Here is a 19,054-nt window from a genome sequence, read left to right as displayed (position 1 = left end):
CCCCAGTTAAGTGCCGTACAGCTACGCGCGCCGGCCTCGTATTGACGTTCGCTCACGTCATGTCATGCTCCCAGAATTCGAGGGCCGGCCCTAGGTATTCAGAGAGCATGACGTGAGCGAACATCATTACTGCGTGTAGCTGTGCAAGCTCTTATCTGGGGAAGATTCTGCCCTGAATTCACGGCAACTGCAGAGGTACCAGCTGGGGTCTAATCTAGGGGTACTACCTGCCTACTGGGTTGAGGGGGTTAATCTGGGGATTCTACCTGCCTACTGGGGGTAGGGGGTTAATCTGGGGATACTACCTGCCTACTGGATTGAGGGGGTTAATCTGGGGATACTACCTGCCTACTGGGGGAGAGGGGGTTAATCTGGGGATACTACCTGCCTACTGGGGGGGAGGGGGTTAATCTGGGGATACTACCTGCCTACTGGGGGGGAGGGGGTTAATCTGGGGATACTCCCTGCCTACTGGGGGAGGGGGTTAATCTGGGGATACTACCTGCCTACTGGGGGGAGGGGGTTAATCTAGGGGTACTACCTGCCTACTGGGTTGAGGGGGTTAATCTGGGGATACTACCTGCCTACTGGGGGGAGGGGGTTAATCTGGGGATACTACCTGCCTACTGGGGGAGAGGGGGTTAATCTGGGGATACTACCTGCCTACTGGGGGGAGGGGGTTAATCTGGGGATACTACCTGCCTACTGGGGGGAGGGGGTTAATCTGGGGATACTACCTGCCTACTGGGGGGAGGGGGTTAATCTGGGGATACTACCTGCCTACTGGGGGGAGGGGGTTAATCTGGGGATACTACCTGCCTACTGGGGGAGGGGGTTAATCTAGGGATCCTACCTGCCTACTGGGGGGAGGGGTTTAATCTGGGGATACTACCTGCCTACTGGGGGGAGGGGGTTAATCTGGGGATACTACCTGCCTACTGGGGGAGGGGGTTAATCTGGGGGTATGACCTAGATTGAGCAGGGGGTGGAGGGGGCCTCCATGTCTATTTTGCCTAGGGCCCCCAAATTCCTTCAAATGACCCTGCATATTGCTGCTGTGTGCATAACCGCTACATAATAGTTGTAAAGGTTTGGATGCTTTTGATCCTATGGGTTCCTCTATAACAATATTCCCCAACCTTTGACTCACCGGCTGAGACAGCTAGAGAGGCAGATGATGGGGAACCCTGCTCTATCACAACCCAATGACAAGGATGAGGACTTTGAGATGAGCGAACCTTACAGTAAACTCGATTCGTCACGAACTTCTCGGCTCGGCAGTTGATTACTTATCCTGCATAAATTAGTTCAGCTTTCAGGTGCTCCGGTGGGCTAGAAAAGGTGGATACATTCTTAGGAAAGAGTCTCCTAGGACTGTATCCACCTTTTCCAGCCCATCGGAGCACCTGAAAGCTGAACTAATTTACACAGGATAAGTCATCAACTGCCGAGCCGAGAAGTTCATGACAAATTGAATTTACTGTAAATTCGCTCATCTCTTATGAGGACCTTGAGTCAAATCTGCAGTGGATAAGATATGTTCAGTATTATTGTCTGAAGACCGTATCCTTTAAGACAGTGTTTCCCAACCCGGGTGCCTCCAGCTGTTGCAAAACTACAACTCCCAGCATGCCCGGACAGCCGAAGGCTGTCCGGGCATGCTGGGAGTTGTAGTTTTGCAACAGCTGGAGGCACCCGGGTTGGGAAACACTGTCTTAAAGGATACGGTCATCAGACAATAATACTGGCATGCTGGGAGTTGTAGTTTTGCAACAGCTGGAGGCACCCGGGTTGAGAAACACTGCTTTAGGATGTTGACTCCAGCTGTTATGCCGTAGTATAATATGGTGTCTTAATCTTCTAATAAAATGCTTTCTTTGTAGGAGTATGGCTCACAGATCTGGTGCACGTGGCGGCTCATGAAATAGGGCATTCCCTGGGGTTGATGCATTCTCTCAACAGCAATGCCCTGATGCACATCAATGCCACACTGACTGGGAAAAAGACAATCTCCCAAGATGACATGTGGGGAATCTACAGTCTGTATGGTGAGTATGGGGGACACAAATTCTAGAAGTACTTCAATAGATTGGATTTACAAGATTTTATTTCTTCTTGCAGGATGCAGAGACAGATATTTAGTGTGTGCCAGCTGGGCACATAAAGGGTATTGTGACTCCAGGAGGAAACCTATGAAGAAGTATTGTCCATACAGCTGTGACTTTTGCTACGGTACCTATCCTAATACCATTTTTATGTACAATTGGGAATTGTCAGTTTTTTCTACATTTTACTTAACCCTTTGGATAGAGAGTGCTGGCCTTTGTACCTAGTTATTGGCATTGGTAGATGTCTGAGCAGATTGACCTCTATGAATTACAGTTTAGTGCCACACGAGTCCTTGTCTATTAAACTAAAATACATAGAAAGTCCCCGAGTAGAGATGAGCGAACTTACAGTAAATTCGATTCGTCACGAACTTCTCGGCTCGGCAGTTGATGACTTATCCTGCGTAAATTAGTTCAGCTTTCCGGTGCTCCGGTGGGCTGGAAAAGGTGGATACAGTCCTAGGAAAGAGTCTCCTAGGACTGTATCCACCTTTTCCAGCCCACGGGAGAACCTGAAAGCTGAACTAATTCATGCAGGAAAATCCATCAACTGCCGAGCCGAGAAGTTCGTGACGAATCGAATTTACTGTAAGTTCGCTCATCTCTATCCCTGAGTTCAGATACAGTAATATGCAAAGGAGCTTCTCTTGGAACTAGAGTCTCTTATAGGGATACTTCACTGGAAAACACATATATATATATATATATACACACATACATACATATACATACACACACATTTTTTTTTTTTTTTTAAATTAACTGGAGCCAGAAAGTTAAACAGATTTGTAAATTACTTCTATTAAACAAATCTTAATCCTTCCAGTACTTATCAGCTGCTGTATGCCACACAGGAAGTTCTTTCTTTTTGCATTTCTTTTCTGTTTGACCACAGTGCTCTCTGCTGACACCTCTGTCCATGTCAGGAACTGTCCAGAGCAGGAGAGGTTTGCTATGGGGATTTGCTCCTACTCTGGACAGTTCCTGACATGGACAAAGGTGTCAGCAGAGAGCACTGTGGTCAAACCGGGGATGGGGGAGGCAATGGGGCAGCGGCGGTTGGACTAGGGAGGACCCCAGGAAAGGCAGGAGGAGAGAAGCCGGTGGCGGTGGTCTCTGGCCCCCAAAAGCCTCTGCAGTTCATTGATTTAAAGCACCGGCTTTAAATAATTGATCTGCAGCGGCTTCTGCGGGGCTGAGTGGAAATAGCCAATAATTTATACCGGAATATCGGTATAAGTTATCGGCTATCGGCCTGAAAGGTCACAGATTATCGGTAGTGGCCCTAAAAAATGTATATCGGTCGATCCCTACTTGAAGGATTAAGATTTTTTAATAGAAGTAATTTACAAATCTGTTTAACTTTCTGGCACCAGTTGATTTAAAAAAATAAAAAAAGTTTTCCACCGGAGTACCCCTTTAAACAGTGATGCCTCATTCATAGAGGTCTAGACAACCTGCAAGGGTAGAATCAAGTCTGTACTTTGTAGGTAAGAAAAATTCCTTCCACCCTTTGGCTGCAATTCATCCAAAGATTCAAAATGTTTCACAGATTTCCTTTTAAACTTTCCAGACTTCGCTCCCACCTCATAGGCTAGGTTCACATCACGATTTAACCATCTGATTATCGGACCGTAAAATCGTACGACATCGTATTGCAAAAAATTGTATACAATCGTATGTAAAAATTTCTTTACTATCAGATTTTAAAATGGTATCCAAAAATCGTACAGATGAAAATTCCATCCGATTTTCAATAAAAATATGATCCTGTTTTTAAAATTAATAATGTATACCAATGGCAATAAAGCTTTATATATTTGAAGTGTATGTGTTTTGAAGTCTACTGCGCATGCGTACAAAAAAAAAAAATCTGATAGAATCACACAGTCACCCGATTCCATGCGATTTACATAGATATCAATTATAAGAGAAAATGGAACACGATTTCGATCAGATTTTGAATCTGGACGAAAAATCGTGGTCAACCACGATTTTACCTCCGATCTTAAATCGTGCAAAATCGGATGAGGATCAAAACTGATGCATTTGTTTTTCTATCATTAATGAATGGAAGTCAATGGATACGACTTGGCGCGCAGATTTGTACGATTTCAAAGTAAAAAATCGTGAGAAGAAGTAGGATGGTAAAATCGTGATGTGAATGCTCCCTTAGAAAGACTTCAGGACAAATAAACTATGGATTGGAACATCAACAGAAGGATAAAAGTTATTTATATTCACTTTTGGTCTAAACTTTGAGCAAAGAGAATTAATTTGACTCCAGTACAGAACACAGTGAGGATTAACGTCAGTTGAAGTTTTTCCCCATAGCCTCATGACTAGTAATGTCTACTTTGTAGCCATCTATCTGACAACCCTTCTTATTATCATACACTGTAGACTTTCCGTTCCCAACAAGGATGCCAACACCGATACCGCCCAGAACCAAAGTGAGATTGGTTCCAGAAGGCAGAAATATGACCTTCAGATGTGGAAAAAAGATTATCCATAAGAAAGGCAAAGTGTAGTAAGTACGGTATATTATATTGTACAAATTGGTCCAATTGTCTTTAAGGAACATTGAAACGTATATCATTTTCTTTTTATTTTATCCCACCAAAATAAAGACCTCCTCAAAATCAAGTTGGGGGAAATTGTGGAGTGTATTTTATATATATATACTTTATATATATATATATATCTCAACTGGCTCCAGAAAGTTAAACAGATTTGTAAATTACTTCTATTAAAAAATCTTAATCCTTTCAGTACTTATGAGCTGCTGAAGTTGAGTTGTTCTTTTCTGTCTAAGGGTATGTTCACACTACAGAGTGTGAACGGAATCTCCGCTCACTGAATTTAGCGAGCGGAGATTCAGACTGGCAGCCGGTGGCGGTAGGACCGCGCGGCACTGTGCCGTCACCATTGACGGCTATGCAGTGCTTGCGGACTTCCACGCAAAGAATGAACATGTTCTTTCTTTGCGCGGAACAATTTCAGCGGCGGAATTGTCAGCAGCTGAAATTCTGCAGTGTGAACCATGCGGAGACCCATTCACACTAATGTTAAGTTCACACCGCAGAATTCCGTAGTGTGAACATACCCCAAGTTCTCTCTGATGACACGTGTCTCGGGAACCGCCCAGTTTAGAAGCAAATCTCCATAGCAAACATATTTTACTCTGTGCAGTTCCCGAGACAAGCAGAGATGTCAGCAGAGAGCACTGTTGCCAGACAGAAAACAACAACTTAACTTCAGCAGCTGATAATTATTTAAAGGATTAAGATTTTTTAATAGAAGTAATTTACAAATACCTGTTTAACTTTCTGGAGCCAGTTGATATATAAAAACATTTTTTTCCTGGAATATCCCTTTAATGTCTATAGCTTCTTCCCTAATGTCACATCAAAGATGAAAAGTATTGGTCCTTAAAGGGGTACTCCAGCCCCAAGTCATCTTATCCCCTATCCAAAGGATAGGGGATAAGATGTCTGATCACAGGGGTCCCGCCACTGGGGACCCTTGCAATCTAGCATGCAGAACCCCACCCACCTGTAAGTACTGCCGGAAGCGCTGGAGGTTCTGAGTCTTTTGCCTCCCGACCACGGGGACGGAGTATCCTGACGTCACGACTCCGCCCCGTGTGACGTCACGTCACGCCCCCTCAATGCAAGTCTATGGGAGGGGGCGTGACTTCCGCCATGCCCCCTCCCATAGACTTGCATTGAGGGGGCGGGGCGTGACATCACGCAGGGCGGAGTTGTGACGTCACAATACTTTGGATATGAGATAAGACGTCTTGGGGCCGGAGTACCCCTTTAATGGGGTGCAGAATGGAAGATCCCATATGCTAGCTCAGTGTCCCCAAAAAGGACAACCGCCTAAAGGACAACTGCAGCACAATATACACTTATCCCCTATCTACAAGATAGGGGATAAGTGTTTGATCGCGGGGGTCCGACCGCTCTCCCTAACGGGGTGCCGCCATTAGCGCTCATAGTGAGCGCTAAGGCGCGTAACGTCGACCTAGAGGTTGACGGTGATGCCCCGTCTCCTCCCTGTCCCAATACAGTTCTATGGGGGAGACGGGGAGGCAGGAACACTGCCTCCCCGCCTCTCCCATAGAGATGTATGGAGGAGGCGTGCCAGCCGCAACGTCATGCTGCGGCTGGCACGCCCCCTGCACGGGGGAGCCACGGCACTGCCGCGGCCCCATACAGGAGATGACAGGGGGTCCCAGCGGTCGGACCCCCCGCTATCAAACACTTATCCCCTATCCTGTGTATAGGGGATAAGTGTTAATTACGCTGCAGATGTCCTTTAAAATGTCATCATGAAAAACAGCCAATACTGCTGATCTGATACCTATCTTTCTACGTCTACAGCTGGTACAAAGACAACGAGCTCCTGGAATACTCCTATCCTGGATACCTGTCCCTCAACGAAGACCACATGAGTATAATCGCAAATGCCATCAATGAAGGTCTCTATACCTGCATAGTAAAGAAGAGGGATCGAGTGCTGACCACCTACTCATGGAATATAAGAGTACAAATGTGAGGAAACCAATAGTGACATAAGATTTTGGACAGCATGGGACCAAGGGTTTGACTGACTGTACGCACACACCACCGTCTCTCCACACTAGCCATTTTGCTAGGTTGTTTAGTCAACTTCTCAATGCTTCGGTGATGATGCATTACATTTCTGTCTACTAAGGGGTATCTTTACATTTTGAGCTTTGCACATATTACCCCTTACAAAAGTTACAATTGCTAGGGAAATACAAAACCCCTATAACTGGGGTGGATTGATGAAATATTGTCGACATTGCCGTAGACCAGCGGAAGGTAAAGCTGTGTGCTTTGTGCTATAGTGGACAGCTGGTTTCACGACTCTCAACCCCCGAGACGCTCTTAGGTTTCAATGCTCCACAAGAACCAAGATACAAATTCCCTAAACCTGCGGTAAAATAACGTAGAATGTATTTGGACTTTAAGCATCATGAACATGGACACAATAAGGCAAAACACCATCATGTGCCTCCTCTTTTGTAGAACACAAGAGCAAAAAAGAAAAACAATTGCGCTCTGCAAAAATAACAACGTGTAGCAAAATTAGCATCCTCATCAATACTCACATCTTTACTGGCTGGAATGGCATAGGTTAAAAGGATTTTCCTTGCCCATGCTCAGGATAGGTCATCAATGTCAGATTGGTGGGGTGCAGAGAACGGGAATGCTAGGGCAAACTCAGCACTGTCACTACACAATGTTTAGAGCCGTGTGTGCGTGTGCATATATATATATATATATATATATATATATATATATATATATATATATATATATATATATATATATATATATATATATATATATATATATATATATATATATATATATGTATATAGTGTGGGCCATTTATATGGATACACCTTAATAATATGGGAATGGTCGGTGATATTAACTTCCTGTTTGTGGCACATTAGTATATGTGAGGGGGGAAACTTTTCAAGATGGGTGGTGACCATGGTGGCCATTTTGAAGTAGCATACTTTGAATCCAACTTTAGTTTTTTCAATAGCAAGAGGGTCATGTGACACATCAAACTTATTGGGAATTTCACAAGAAAAACAATGATGTGCTTGGTTTTAACGTAACTTTATTCTTTCATGATTTATTTACAAGTTTCTGACCACTTATAAAAGTGTTGGATTGTCAATGCAACCCTCTTCTCCCAGTCTTCACACACTGATAGCAACACCGCAGGAGACATGCTAGCACAGGCTTCCAGTATCCGTATACACTGCTATATACACCGCAGGAGAAATGCTAGCACAGGCTTCCAGTATCCGTATACACTGCTATATACTACTATTTACACCGCAGGAGAAATGCTAGCACAGGCTTCCAGTATCCGTATACACGGCTATATACTACTATATACACCGCAGGAGAAATGCTAGCACAGGCTTCCAGTATCCGTATACACGGCTATATACTACTATATACACCGCAGGAGAAATGCTAGCACAGGCTTCCAGTATCCGTATACACGGCTATATACTACTATATACACCGCAGGAGAAATGCTAGCACAGGCTTCCAGTATTCGTATACACTGTTATATACTACTATATACACCGCAGGAGAAATGCTAGCACAGGCTTCCAGTATCCGTATACACTGCTATATACTACTATATACACCGCAGGAGAAATGCTAGCACAGGCCTCCAGTATCCGTATACACTGCTATATACTACTATATACACCGCAGGAGAAATGCTAGCACAGGCTTCCAGTATCCGTATACACTGCTATATACTACTATATACACCGCAGGAGAAATGCTAGCACAGGCTTCCAGTATACGTATACACGGCTATATACTACTATATACACCGCAGGAGAAATGCTAGCACAGGCTTCCAGTATCTGTATACACTGCTATATACTACTATATACACTGCAGGAGAAATGCTAGCACAGGCTTCCAGTATCCGTATACACTGCTATATACTACTATATACACTGCAGGAGAAATGCTAGCACAGGCTTCCAGTATCCGTATACACTGCTATATACTACTATATACACCGCAGGAGAAATGCTAGCACAGGCTTCCAGTATCCGTATACACTGCTATATACTACTATATACACCGCAGGAGAAATGCTAGCACAGGCTTCCAGTATCCGTAGTTTCAGGTGCTGCACATCTCGTATCTTCACAGCATAGACAATTGCCTTCAGATGACCCCAAAGATAAAAGTCTAAGGGGGTCAGATCGGGAGACCTTGGAGGCCATTCAACTGGCCCACGATGACCAATCCACTTTCCAGGAAACCGTTCATCTAGGAATGCTCGGACCTGACGCCCATAATGTGGTGGTCACCATCTTGTCAGGTGTCAGGTCCGAGCATTCCTAGATGAACGGTTTCCTGGAAAGTGGATTGGTCATCGTGGGCCAGTTGAATGGCCCCCAAGGTCTCCCGATCTGACCCCCTTAGACTTTTATCTTTGGGGTCATCTGAAGGCAATTGTCTATGCTGTGAAGATACGAGATGTGCAGCACCTGAAACTACGGATACTGGAAGCCTGTGCTAGCATTTCTCCTGCGGTGTATATAGTAGTATATAGCAGGGTATACAGATACTGGAAGCCTGTGCTAGCATTTCTCCTGCGGTGTATATAGTAGTATATGGCAGTGTATACGGATACTGGAAGCCTGTGCTAGCATTTCTCCTGCGGTGTATATAGTAGTATATAGCAGTGTATACGGATACTGGAAGCCTGTGCTAGCATTTCTCCTGCGGTGTATATAGTAGTATATAGCAGTGTATACGGATACTGGAAGCCTGTGCTGGCATTTCTCCTGCGGTGTATATAGTAGTATATAGCAGTGTATATGGATACTGGAAGCCTGTGCTAGCATTTCTCCTGCGGTGTATATAGTAGTATATAGCAGTGTATATGGATACTGGAAGCCTGTGCTAGCATTTCTCCTGCGGTGTATATAGTAGTATATAGCAGGGTATACAGATACTGGAAGCCTGTGCTAGCATTTCTCCTGCGGTGTATATAGTAGTATATGGCAGTGTATACGGATACTGGAAGCCTGTGCTAGCATTTCTCCTGCGGTGTATATAGTAGTATATAGCAGTGTATACGGATACTGGAAGCCTGTGCTAGCATTTCTCCTGCGGTGTATATAGTAGTATATAGCAGTGTATACGGATACTGGAAGCCTGTGCTGGCATTTCTCCTGCGGTGTATATAGTAGTATATAGCAGTGTATATGGATACTGGAAGCCTGTGCTAGCATTTCTCCTGCGGTGTATATAGTAGTATATAGCAGTGTATATGGATACTGGAAGCCTGTGCTAGCATTTCTCCTGCGGTGTATATAGTAGTATATAGCAGTGTATACAGATACTGGAAGCCTGTGCTAGCATTTCTCCTGCGGTGTTGCTATCAGTGTGTGAAGAGTGGGAGAAGAGGGTTGCATTGACAATCCAACACAATGGGCAGCACATTGAACACATTTTATAAGTGGTAAGAAACTTGTAAATAACTCATGAAAGAATAAAGTTACGTTAAAACCAAGCACATCATTGTTTTTCTTGTGAAATTCCCAATAAGTTTGATGTGTCACATGACCCTCTTTCTATTGAAAAAACAAAAGTTTGGCCGACTTCAAAATGGCCGTCATGGTCACCACCCATCTTGAAAAGTCCCCCCCCCCTCACATATACTAATGTGCCACAAACAGGAAGTTAATATCACCAACCATTCCCATTTTATTAAGGTGTATCCATATAAATGGCCCACCCTGTATATATACATACATACACACACTGTATATACATATGCACTGCAACACTGGCAAACAATCGGATCAGCTGGGTGTCGGCACTCACCAGTCTGAAACGGATGATCTAGCCTGATGGGTTTTCCAGACTATGGGGGAGATTTATCAAATCCTGTGCAGGTGAAAAGTTGCTGAGTTGCCCATAGCAACCAATCAGATCGCTTCTTTCATTTTTCAGAGGCCTTTTCAAAAATTAAAGAAACGATCTGATTTGTTGCTATGGGCAACTCAGCAACTTTTCTTCTGCACAGGTTTTGATAAATCTCCCCCTATATGTATTGATGACCTATTAAATGTGCATATCTATTGACATTGATGTAGGTCGGTGGTCTTCAACCTGCGGACCTCCAGATGTTGCAAAACTACAACTCCCTGCATGCCCAGACAGCCAACGGCTGTCTGGGCATGCTGGGAGTTGTAGTTTTGCAACATCTGGAGGTGCGCAGGTTGGAGACCACTGATGTAGGTTGTGATCCACATCCAAGCAATGTCCCTGAGAAATCAAACCAGAAAGTGTAGATATCAAATTATTGCAGCAATTTTTAAGTTTTGGCCCTGGATATACCAATAAATGACCAATCCCAATCCTCTCACTTGCCATTAAGAAGCTCTTTTTGTAATGTTCAAGTGCATAAAACTACAATAGCTTTATATTAGGGTACGTTCACACGTACGCAGGATTTTCTGCTGCGGATTTCAATGTAAACTAAATGACTGAACGCAGCTTCTAATCTGCAGTTACAAATCCTGCGCATCAAATCTGTGCAGGATCCTGTATGTGGGAACGTACCCTAATAAATGTGCCACAATGTCCCCTAGAAAGCTCAGACCATGGACAGGGCACAGGCAGATGTCATGAGATCTTGACAGTAGTGCAACCTCAGCCTTGAGGCTATGTGCACACTATGGAATGTCCACGTGGCCATTCCCTAAACTGCGGACGCCGGCGCTAGGACCGCACAGGATTGCGCCGTCTTCTAAACAGCTATGCATTCCATGCAGTCTCCGCACAAAGAAAGAACACGTTCATTCTTTGTGCGGACACGGACATTGGAATTTCCGTGCCGAAAAACATCTGACACTGAAATTCCGCCGTGGGCACAGAGCAGCAGAATCCTGCTGAATTCAACAGGACTCTGCTGCAGCGGAATATCCATGGCAGATTTCAATGCGGAATCCAGCACAGAAATTCTGACATGTGAATGCACCCGAATATAGAGTGCTGGCCCCGGAGACTGAAAGGAAGACCCTAGAATTCAGGATGGCCGAGCAGGGTAAGCCTGGTCCCTGAAAATACAGAGGTACAGCTGAGTGGGCACAAAACAGGGGTACGCCAGAGATTGAGAGCTCTGAAAAGAAAGACCCCAGGGGGGGGGGGATTATACTCACCCCATCCCAGAACAAACTTACCTACTGAAGTCTTTAGCCAGCTATTAGATACCTGTATCCTACCGGGCTGAGACAGCGAGACGAGCAGGGAAGGTAGGGGGGCCTGGACCTAAGGTACAACCCCAGGTGCTGACCGGTGGCAAGAAGGGGTTGACCGTGCATAACTCTATGCCTGTGCCCCTTCTTTGCATAAGGGGGAATAGTTGGCACCCTGCTCCTGAACCCTCACCTAAAAAAAAGGAGATAAAAAGCTAAAAATACTTCCCTGAACTAAAAAATAAAAAACTAAAAAAGACCAGGTCTAGAGAATTCCAGACCTGTGTCTGCCTCCTACAGACACTAAGCTAAAACTGATAGCTCTGAGTCTGTAGGCGGGGTATATCCTGCCAGGAGGGGACGACTTTCTTTTTGTTGCCTAGTGTCAGCAGCATATACCCACGGTCTCTGTGTCCCCCAATGGAGCCGAACGAGAAATTAAAATGTTTTAATTGTATACAGCCGGGCCTTTTCTCTATTTGTTTTTCTCATTTAGGCTACAGTATGTTCACATATAGGATTTTAACTGCAGGTGTATAGCAGACCTTAAAGGGGTACTCCGGTGGAAAACTTTATTTTTTTTATCAACTGGTGCCAGAAAGTGAAACTGATTTGTAAATAACTTCTATTAAAAAAATCTTAATTTTTCCAGTAGTTATTAGCGGCTGTATGCTAAAGAGAAAATTTTCTTCTTTTTGAATTTATTTTCTGTCTGACCACAGTGCTCTCTGCTGACACCTCTGTCCATGTCAGGAACTGTCCAGAGCAGGAGCAAATCGCAATAGCATACCTATCCTGCTCTGGACAGTTCCTGACATGGACAGAGGTGTCAGCGGAGAGCACTGTGGACGGACAGAGACAAGAAATCCAAAAAGAAAAGAATTTCCTCTGTAGTATTCAGCAGCTGATAAGTACTGAAAGGATTAAGATTTTCTAATAGAAGTAATTTACAAATCTGTTTGTTACCACCGGAGTACCCCTTTAAAGGGGTTGTCCTGGGAGCAGAACCTGACGCTCACTTCCACCCTTCCCACATCTTGGCAGTATACCTTCTGAAATATGATGGGACAGCTGGCACTTATGATCAATTCGCCCGCATGAGATGACCAATAGCCGAGGGTAGGGCTGGGCAGTATGACCAAATATGTGTATCACAGTATTTTTTTTTAACTTACGGCGGTTCCATGGTATATAACAGTATTTTCACCCCCCCCCCCCCCCCCCAATCATGTGACCCGCGTGCGGTGTTCGACGACCCCCCCCCCCCCCCCCAAATCATGTGACCCGCCAGCGCTGTTCTGCCCCCCCCCCAATTAATGATCAGCCCAGTGGGGCATTACTCACAGATGTCACCTTCAAGCACTGCCCTCCTCCTCTTTGTTGGGGGCCGCCGGGCGCTGCAACCCTATACTGTACGCCAGTGGTCTCCAACCTGCAGACCTCCAGGTGCTGCAAAACTACAACTCCCAGCATGGAGTGGGAGTTGTAGTTTTGCAACAGCTGGAGGTCCGCAGGTTGGAGACCACTGCTGTCCGCTGTATCCCTATGCCCGGGCTGCAAAAGATAAAGAAACTTTAAGCTCACCTAGGTCGGGGCCTTACACTGGGGACTGGAACGTAGACAGCCGTCAGCCTATCACTGGCCGGAGCGATGTCCCACCCCAGCCAGTGATAGGCTGAGCCCACTGTCATGTAAGAAGCCGGCCAGAGCTGGCGGGTAACATAGAATTAGTTCTACGATGTGGGGACAGCCCTGCGCTGGGCTGATAATACATTCCCGAGGGGGAGGGGACCAACCGGTATTACGGTATGGGGGAAAATTCATATCTTGCAGCCCAAAAAATTCGGTATTTGGTATGAACCGGTCCTGACATCACCGTCACGTCCCCCCCCCCGTGATATAACACCACACCCCCTCAATGAAAGTCTATTGAGGGGGCGTGGCGGCCATCACGCTCCCTCACATAGACTTGCATTGAGGGGGGATAGCGTGACGTTGTGACCCCTGCCTCCCACTCCAAGCGTTCGGAACAAGTTGTTCCAAACCCTGGGGCAGCGGAGAACTCCTTTAAACAGAGTGTTTTTCAAATGGTGTCTCCAGCTGTTGCAAAACTACAACTCCCTGCATGCCCGGACAGCCAAAGGCTGTCCGGTCATGCTGGGAGTTATAGTTTTGCACAGCTAGAGACACACTGTTTGGAAAACACTGATTTAACCTTATTGTCACTCAGGGGATGTCAAATCCGATGTGTAAGCCGAATATTTTAGATGCAGGTAGGTAGAAGCAACTTCGTATTTACACAGCATTTACAGAATGGCAATTTTTTTTAAACCGCAATGCAAGATAAACGCATTTGTACATATCCATTGTATTTATGGGAACCATGAATCCCTTTGTGTTCAATGACAGGGAGAGGTTAAATGTCCCTAAAACCAAACTTTACTGCTATACATACAGCTGGGAGGACATCACATGTGTGGGCGTCATGAGGTGCTCCATTTCGTCTTCTTATGGTGCTACATTTTCTTACGTAGGATTGAGATTATTTTAGGCTTTGCTATTGATGTGTTTGGCGGATTTAAGAAGATTCTGTTTAATAAATCGTTTGTATATAAAACGCTTTTGAGGATTTGTATTTTCTACAAGTAATATAGAGGATCAACATGACTGAGAAATGGTCACAAGCTGTTCACCATTATTACAGTGGTATTGGGGATATTCAGCCACATTCAATCTTTTCCTGTAAGGAATTATACAAAATACATGTCACAATGTTTTAAAGTACTCCAGAGGGGGGGGGGGGGATGATATAACTGGTGCCAGGCACCTAAACAGATTTTTTAATTATTCTTCAGCCTTCCAGTACTTAGCTGCTGTATGCTCCAGAGGAAGTTGTGTAGTTCTTTCCAGTCTGACCACTGTGTTCTCTGCTGACACCTCTGTCCATGTCAGGAACTGTCCAGAGCAGGAGTAAATCCCCATAGTGAACCTCTCCTGTTCTGGACAGTTCCTGACATGGACAGAGGTGTCAGCAGAGAACACAGTGGTCAGACTGGAAAGAACTACACAACTTCCTCTGGACTGGCTGCTTTAAAACAGTAGCAAGTCCAGAAAATATCTGACTTGTCAGCACTAAATGTAACCACCAGCAGTTGGGATTCACTAAGGCTATGTTCACACTTTAGCAATGCTAGCTGCAGCTGCTAGCACCCTAAATGGGCTAAATTGAAAGCCTCTCTCCCAGACCCGTGTCATGTGATCAAGACAAACTCACCAAATTTGTCTATGACCGTGTCGCAATCACTTGACCCAGTTCGTTCTCCTGAACGGGTCTATATTAAGAAGAACCAAGTAGAACCTAGTTTACACCATTTTGACCAGTTTTTTTTAACTGTACGTGGCCTATCAATCCTTCAGTAACTGTTCGACATCTTTGAGCACTAAAAGGCAAGAATTCCCCATTCTTGTTACACAATCTTGCCATATGACTCACCAAAACTCCTTGTGTAGAGCAGAAAATAAAAGGTTAAGAAAATGTAGAATCAGCATTTAGCATCTATCCAGTCTTTGTTACATGTCCTGGCTCATTTCTGCTATAGAAGTGTTGTAGTGTACACAGGGTCAGCAGACTCTAAATCAGAATAAAGAACATAAAGAAGACAGTCACAGTAGCTCCCACACTTCCCAACAGAAACCAATAAATTGGAGTAAGCAACCTAGGGTTGCCGCTATTCATAGTTTGGCACCATTACTAAGTTACTGTTCTCATACATCAAGGAAACTATGTTCTTGTGGATGTCATTGTCAAGGCCTAGAATTAAAAGGGGTACTCGGATGGAATTTTTTCTTTTTTTTTTTTTCTTTAATCAACTGGTGCCGGAAAGTTAAACAGATTTGTAAATGACTTCTATTAAAAAATCTTAATCCTTACAGAATTTCTTTTCTGTCTGACCACAGTGCTCTCTGCTGACACCTTTGTCCATTTTAGGAACTGTCCAGAGTAGGAGAAAATCGCTGTAGAAAACCTATCCTGTTCTGAACAGTTCCTAAAATGGACAGAGGTATCAGCAGAGAGCACTGTGGTCAGGCAAAAAGAAAATAACTTCCCGTGGATCTTAAAAGCAGCTGATAAATACTGGAAGGATTCAAATTTTTTTTATAGAAGTGATTTACAAATCTGTTTAACTTTCTGGCACCAGTTGATTTAAAAAAAATAAAAAAATAAAAAATATAATAATAATAATAATAATAATGTTTTCCACCGGAGTACCCCTTTTAATTCTAGGACTTGACAATGACATCCACAAGAACATAGTTTCCTTGATGTATGAGAACAGTAACTTAGTAATGGTGCAAAACTATGAATAGCGGCAACTTGAATATAGGTTGCTTACTCCAATTTATTGGTTTCTGTTGGAAAGTGGAAATGAACTTTCAGCCTTACAGCACAGTATCTTAAGTTTTCAATTGCTCGAAGAATTAAGAAACCAAAGCAAATTAAAAATTGCCTTTTAATTCTACAAATATACAATAGAGAAAAATAAATACGTCAAAGACGTCAGTCCCTGCTTAAGTTTCAAGGTCCTCCTCTGGAATGACACATTTGTGTTATGATGGGGTGGTGGTCACAGCTGCTACAGTATAGGGTGCTGCTCCGCTGGGGCCTGAACCATTGTCCTCAGTATCGTGTTTTCAGTCTCTTAGAACACTTAGAACTTAAGGCTGAATCCAGGCCCCGCTGCAGACGCCCCCTGATTGGTGGTGGTTAGGTGAAAACCGGTGTCCTTGAGATCATCATCCCCCTGAAATAAAAAGGAGAGGAGACTATTACGATGTAACTATGTCAACAAACTTGCTGAATTTGTGCTGTACAAAGCATCAGAAAAGGTAAAGCAGGCTGATTTTTTTATGTACATTATATCTTAATATAAAATGTACATAAACACTGTACAATGGTGTTGTATAAATGAGAACATTCCATCATTATACATCTTTTAAAAAGGATCAGCCATATGATATTGGCCATCACCATAAAACTAGAAATAACGCATTGTTCCAGGATTTCGATTTTATATATGATGGTCGACAGCATTCATCCAATGAAGTGTGCTCAGCAAAAATGCCAAGAGAAACCAATTATGGGCCTAATAGCAGAACTGTGGAGTCAAAAATAGGTCAATCTACAACAGTGTTTTCCAACCAGGGTGCCTCCAGCTGTTGCAAAACTACAACTCCCAGCATGCCCGGACAGCCTTTGGGGACATAAAAGGTGTTAAAAAATATATATAATAATTAATAAAACATATTTGGTATTGCTGCTTGCGTAAATGTATGAACTATCAAAATATAAATGTTAATTATGTCGTATGGTGAACGGCATAAACGGGAAAAAATCCAAAATTGCTGCTTTTGTGTCACATTTCATTCCCCCAAAAAATAATAAAAAGTGATTAAAAAGTAAAATATGAGCATAAGTGGTACCAATAAAAACTACAGCTCACTGCCCCATATACGGAAAAATGAGAAAGCTATAGGTGGTCAAAATAGGGCAATTTTAAAACATACTAATTTTAATAAAATAGTTTCAGAGGTACAAATATAAAAAGGCATATAACCTGGGTATCATTTTTATCTTATTGACCCAGAATAAAGAAAACATGTCATTTTTACCGTAAAGTTTACAGCATGAAAACAAAACCTTCCAAAATTTCATAAATTACGTTTTTCTTTTCAATTTTCCCACAGTTTTTTTTTTTGGGTTGCTCCGTACATTTTATGGTAAAATGAGTGATGTCATTACAAAGTAAAATTGATGACAGAAAAAATAAGCCCTCATATAGGTCTGTGAATGGAAGTATAAAAGAGTTATGATTTTTAGAAGGTAAAGAGGAAAAAACGGAAATAATAAAATAAAATTGGCCTGGTCCTTAAGGCCAAAAGGGGTTAAAAGACCCAATTCCTACCCATCTTGTGACTAGCTGCTAGTGAATTATGACACTAGACGTATGATAAAAAAAAAATATGAATAAAAAAAAGCAGGATATAATACAACTACGGCTCTGTTCATAGAATGCCCAATGACGCATAATGATGCAAATGAGGGAATAAAGTTTCAGTCTCACTTGAGAATCCTTATTGCTCATTTATCCATAGAAAATTAATGTCTGCATAATAGATCTGGTTAGAATTTAGCTGCTTTCTGGGTGTCAACATTAATGCTTCTATTTCAACAGGAAGACAAAGATCCAAATATTAGTGGTGGCCTCCTGACCCATCCCCCTCTTCTGCACTAATAATAATAAGCATTAGATCCACACTCACCAATTGACTGTAACCAAGTCCTCCCTCTGGGGGGCGAGGGCTGGTGCCACGTTTCACTCTCTGCTGTTCACTCTTCGCTGGCCAGGTGGGGAACATGGATGGGTCGATTGGCAGGGGGGTCTCACCAAAATATTCATGCTTTAAGCCATCTTCTGCAGTAATTCTTTTTGCGGGACAGTAGGTCAAGAACCTGAAGGAAACACAACATTACTGGGGTGGTAAAAGTAACTACTCACAACCATTTTCTCAGGATCTGCTCTGCTATAAACGATATAAACAATGTCACATGTAACGTTTTATTGAAAACACAAAAAATGAAGAAAAAATAACACACAATCCTGATATATTTACTTGTTCATGAGGTCAAATCCTTGGTCTGAGAGCAAAGCTCCAAATCTCTTCCGGAGGTTGTTGTAAGGATATTCGGAAAAGGTCATTTTCTTTATAGCTGGAAGCTCATTGTAACCAGGCCAGATCTTCTCACTTGGGGTTCCAAGATCCTAAAAAATAAAATAACCAAGGTACATGAAGTATCTAAAGAAGCAACCTGCAGTGTATACAATTCTCTCTCAGGTTACTATATTTCCAGCATACAATGGGCTTTTCTTGGCTCTTACAGCTTCAAAAAATTCGTACAATGCCACAGATACTGCAGATCTGCGACACGTGGGATCGGCTGAATGATCCATTTGCATCAGCTTTTTACTAACAAAAGACATGTATATGGCTAAGTTCCCACTTTGTTTTTTTTCTGGCAGTTTTTGGAATACTGCCACAGCAGTTTTTGAGCCAAAGTCAGAAGTGGATCCATATGGGAGGAGAA

At 43.4% G+C, this 19,054-nt stretch overlaps 2 protein-coding genes across 13 annotated transcripts in view; one reads left to right on the top strand and one right to left on the bottom strand.

Moving 5' to 3' along the window:
- MMP23B (matrix metallopeptidase 23B) overlaps positions 1-19,054 on the top strand; it is a 69,885-nt gene that overhangs the window by 25,759 nt on the left and 25,072 nt on the right. For 3 of the 4 annotated variants that reach the window (XM_056542278.1, XM_056542280.1, XM_056542281.1), the window contains exons 5-8: positions 1,884-2,048; positions 2,122-2,232; positions 4,512-4,638; positions 6,497-6,667. In XM_056542278.1, the coding sequence (XP_056398253.1) occupies positions 1,884-2,048; positions 2,122-2,232; positions 4,512-4,638; positions 6,497-6,667 (574 nt within the window). Of the gene's footprint in view, positions 1-1,883; positions 2,049-2,121; positions 2,233-4,511; positions 4,639-6,496; positions 7,401-19,054 lie in introns of those variants that run through there. The other variant, XM_056542279.1, reaches the window with a different exon arrangement.
- Positions 16,393-19,054, bottom strand: part of CDK11A (cyclin dependent kinase 11A) — a 54,062-nt gene continuing 51,400 nt past the window's right edge. For 6 of the 9 annotated variants that reach the window (XM_056542251.1, XM_056542254.1, XM_056542252.1 and 3 more), the window contains 3 exons: positions 18,583-18,731; positions 18,232-18,421; positions 16,393-16,712 (listed from right to left, as the gene is read on the bottom strand). In XM_056542251.1, coding sequence (XP_056398226.1) covers positions 16,620-16,712; positions 18,232-18,421; positions 18,583-18,731 — 432 coding nt within the window. In that variant the 3' untranslated portion in view covers positions 16,393-16,619. The remainder of the gene's footprint in view (positions 16,713-18,231; positions 18,422-18,582; positions 18,732-19,054) is intronic. The other 3 variants (XM_056542246.1, XM_056542248.1, XM_056542249.1) reach the window with 1 other exon arrangement.

The sequence above is a fragment of the Hyla sarda genome, chromosome 10, assembly GCF_029499605.1.
Source record: "Hyla sarda isolate aHylSar1 chromosome 10, aHylSar1.hap1, whole genome shotgun sequence".
In the NCBI taxonomy this organism is placed as follows: Eukaryota; Metazoa; Chordata; class Amphibia; order Anura; family Hylidae; genus Hyla; species Hyla sarda.
Note: the sequence above shows the minus strand (reverse complement) of the source record. Positions and strands in the feature narration are given on the sequence as shown.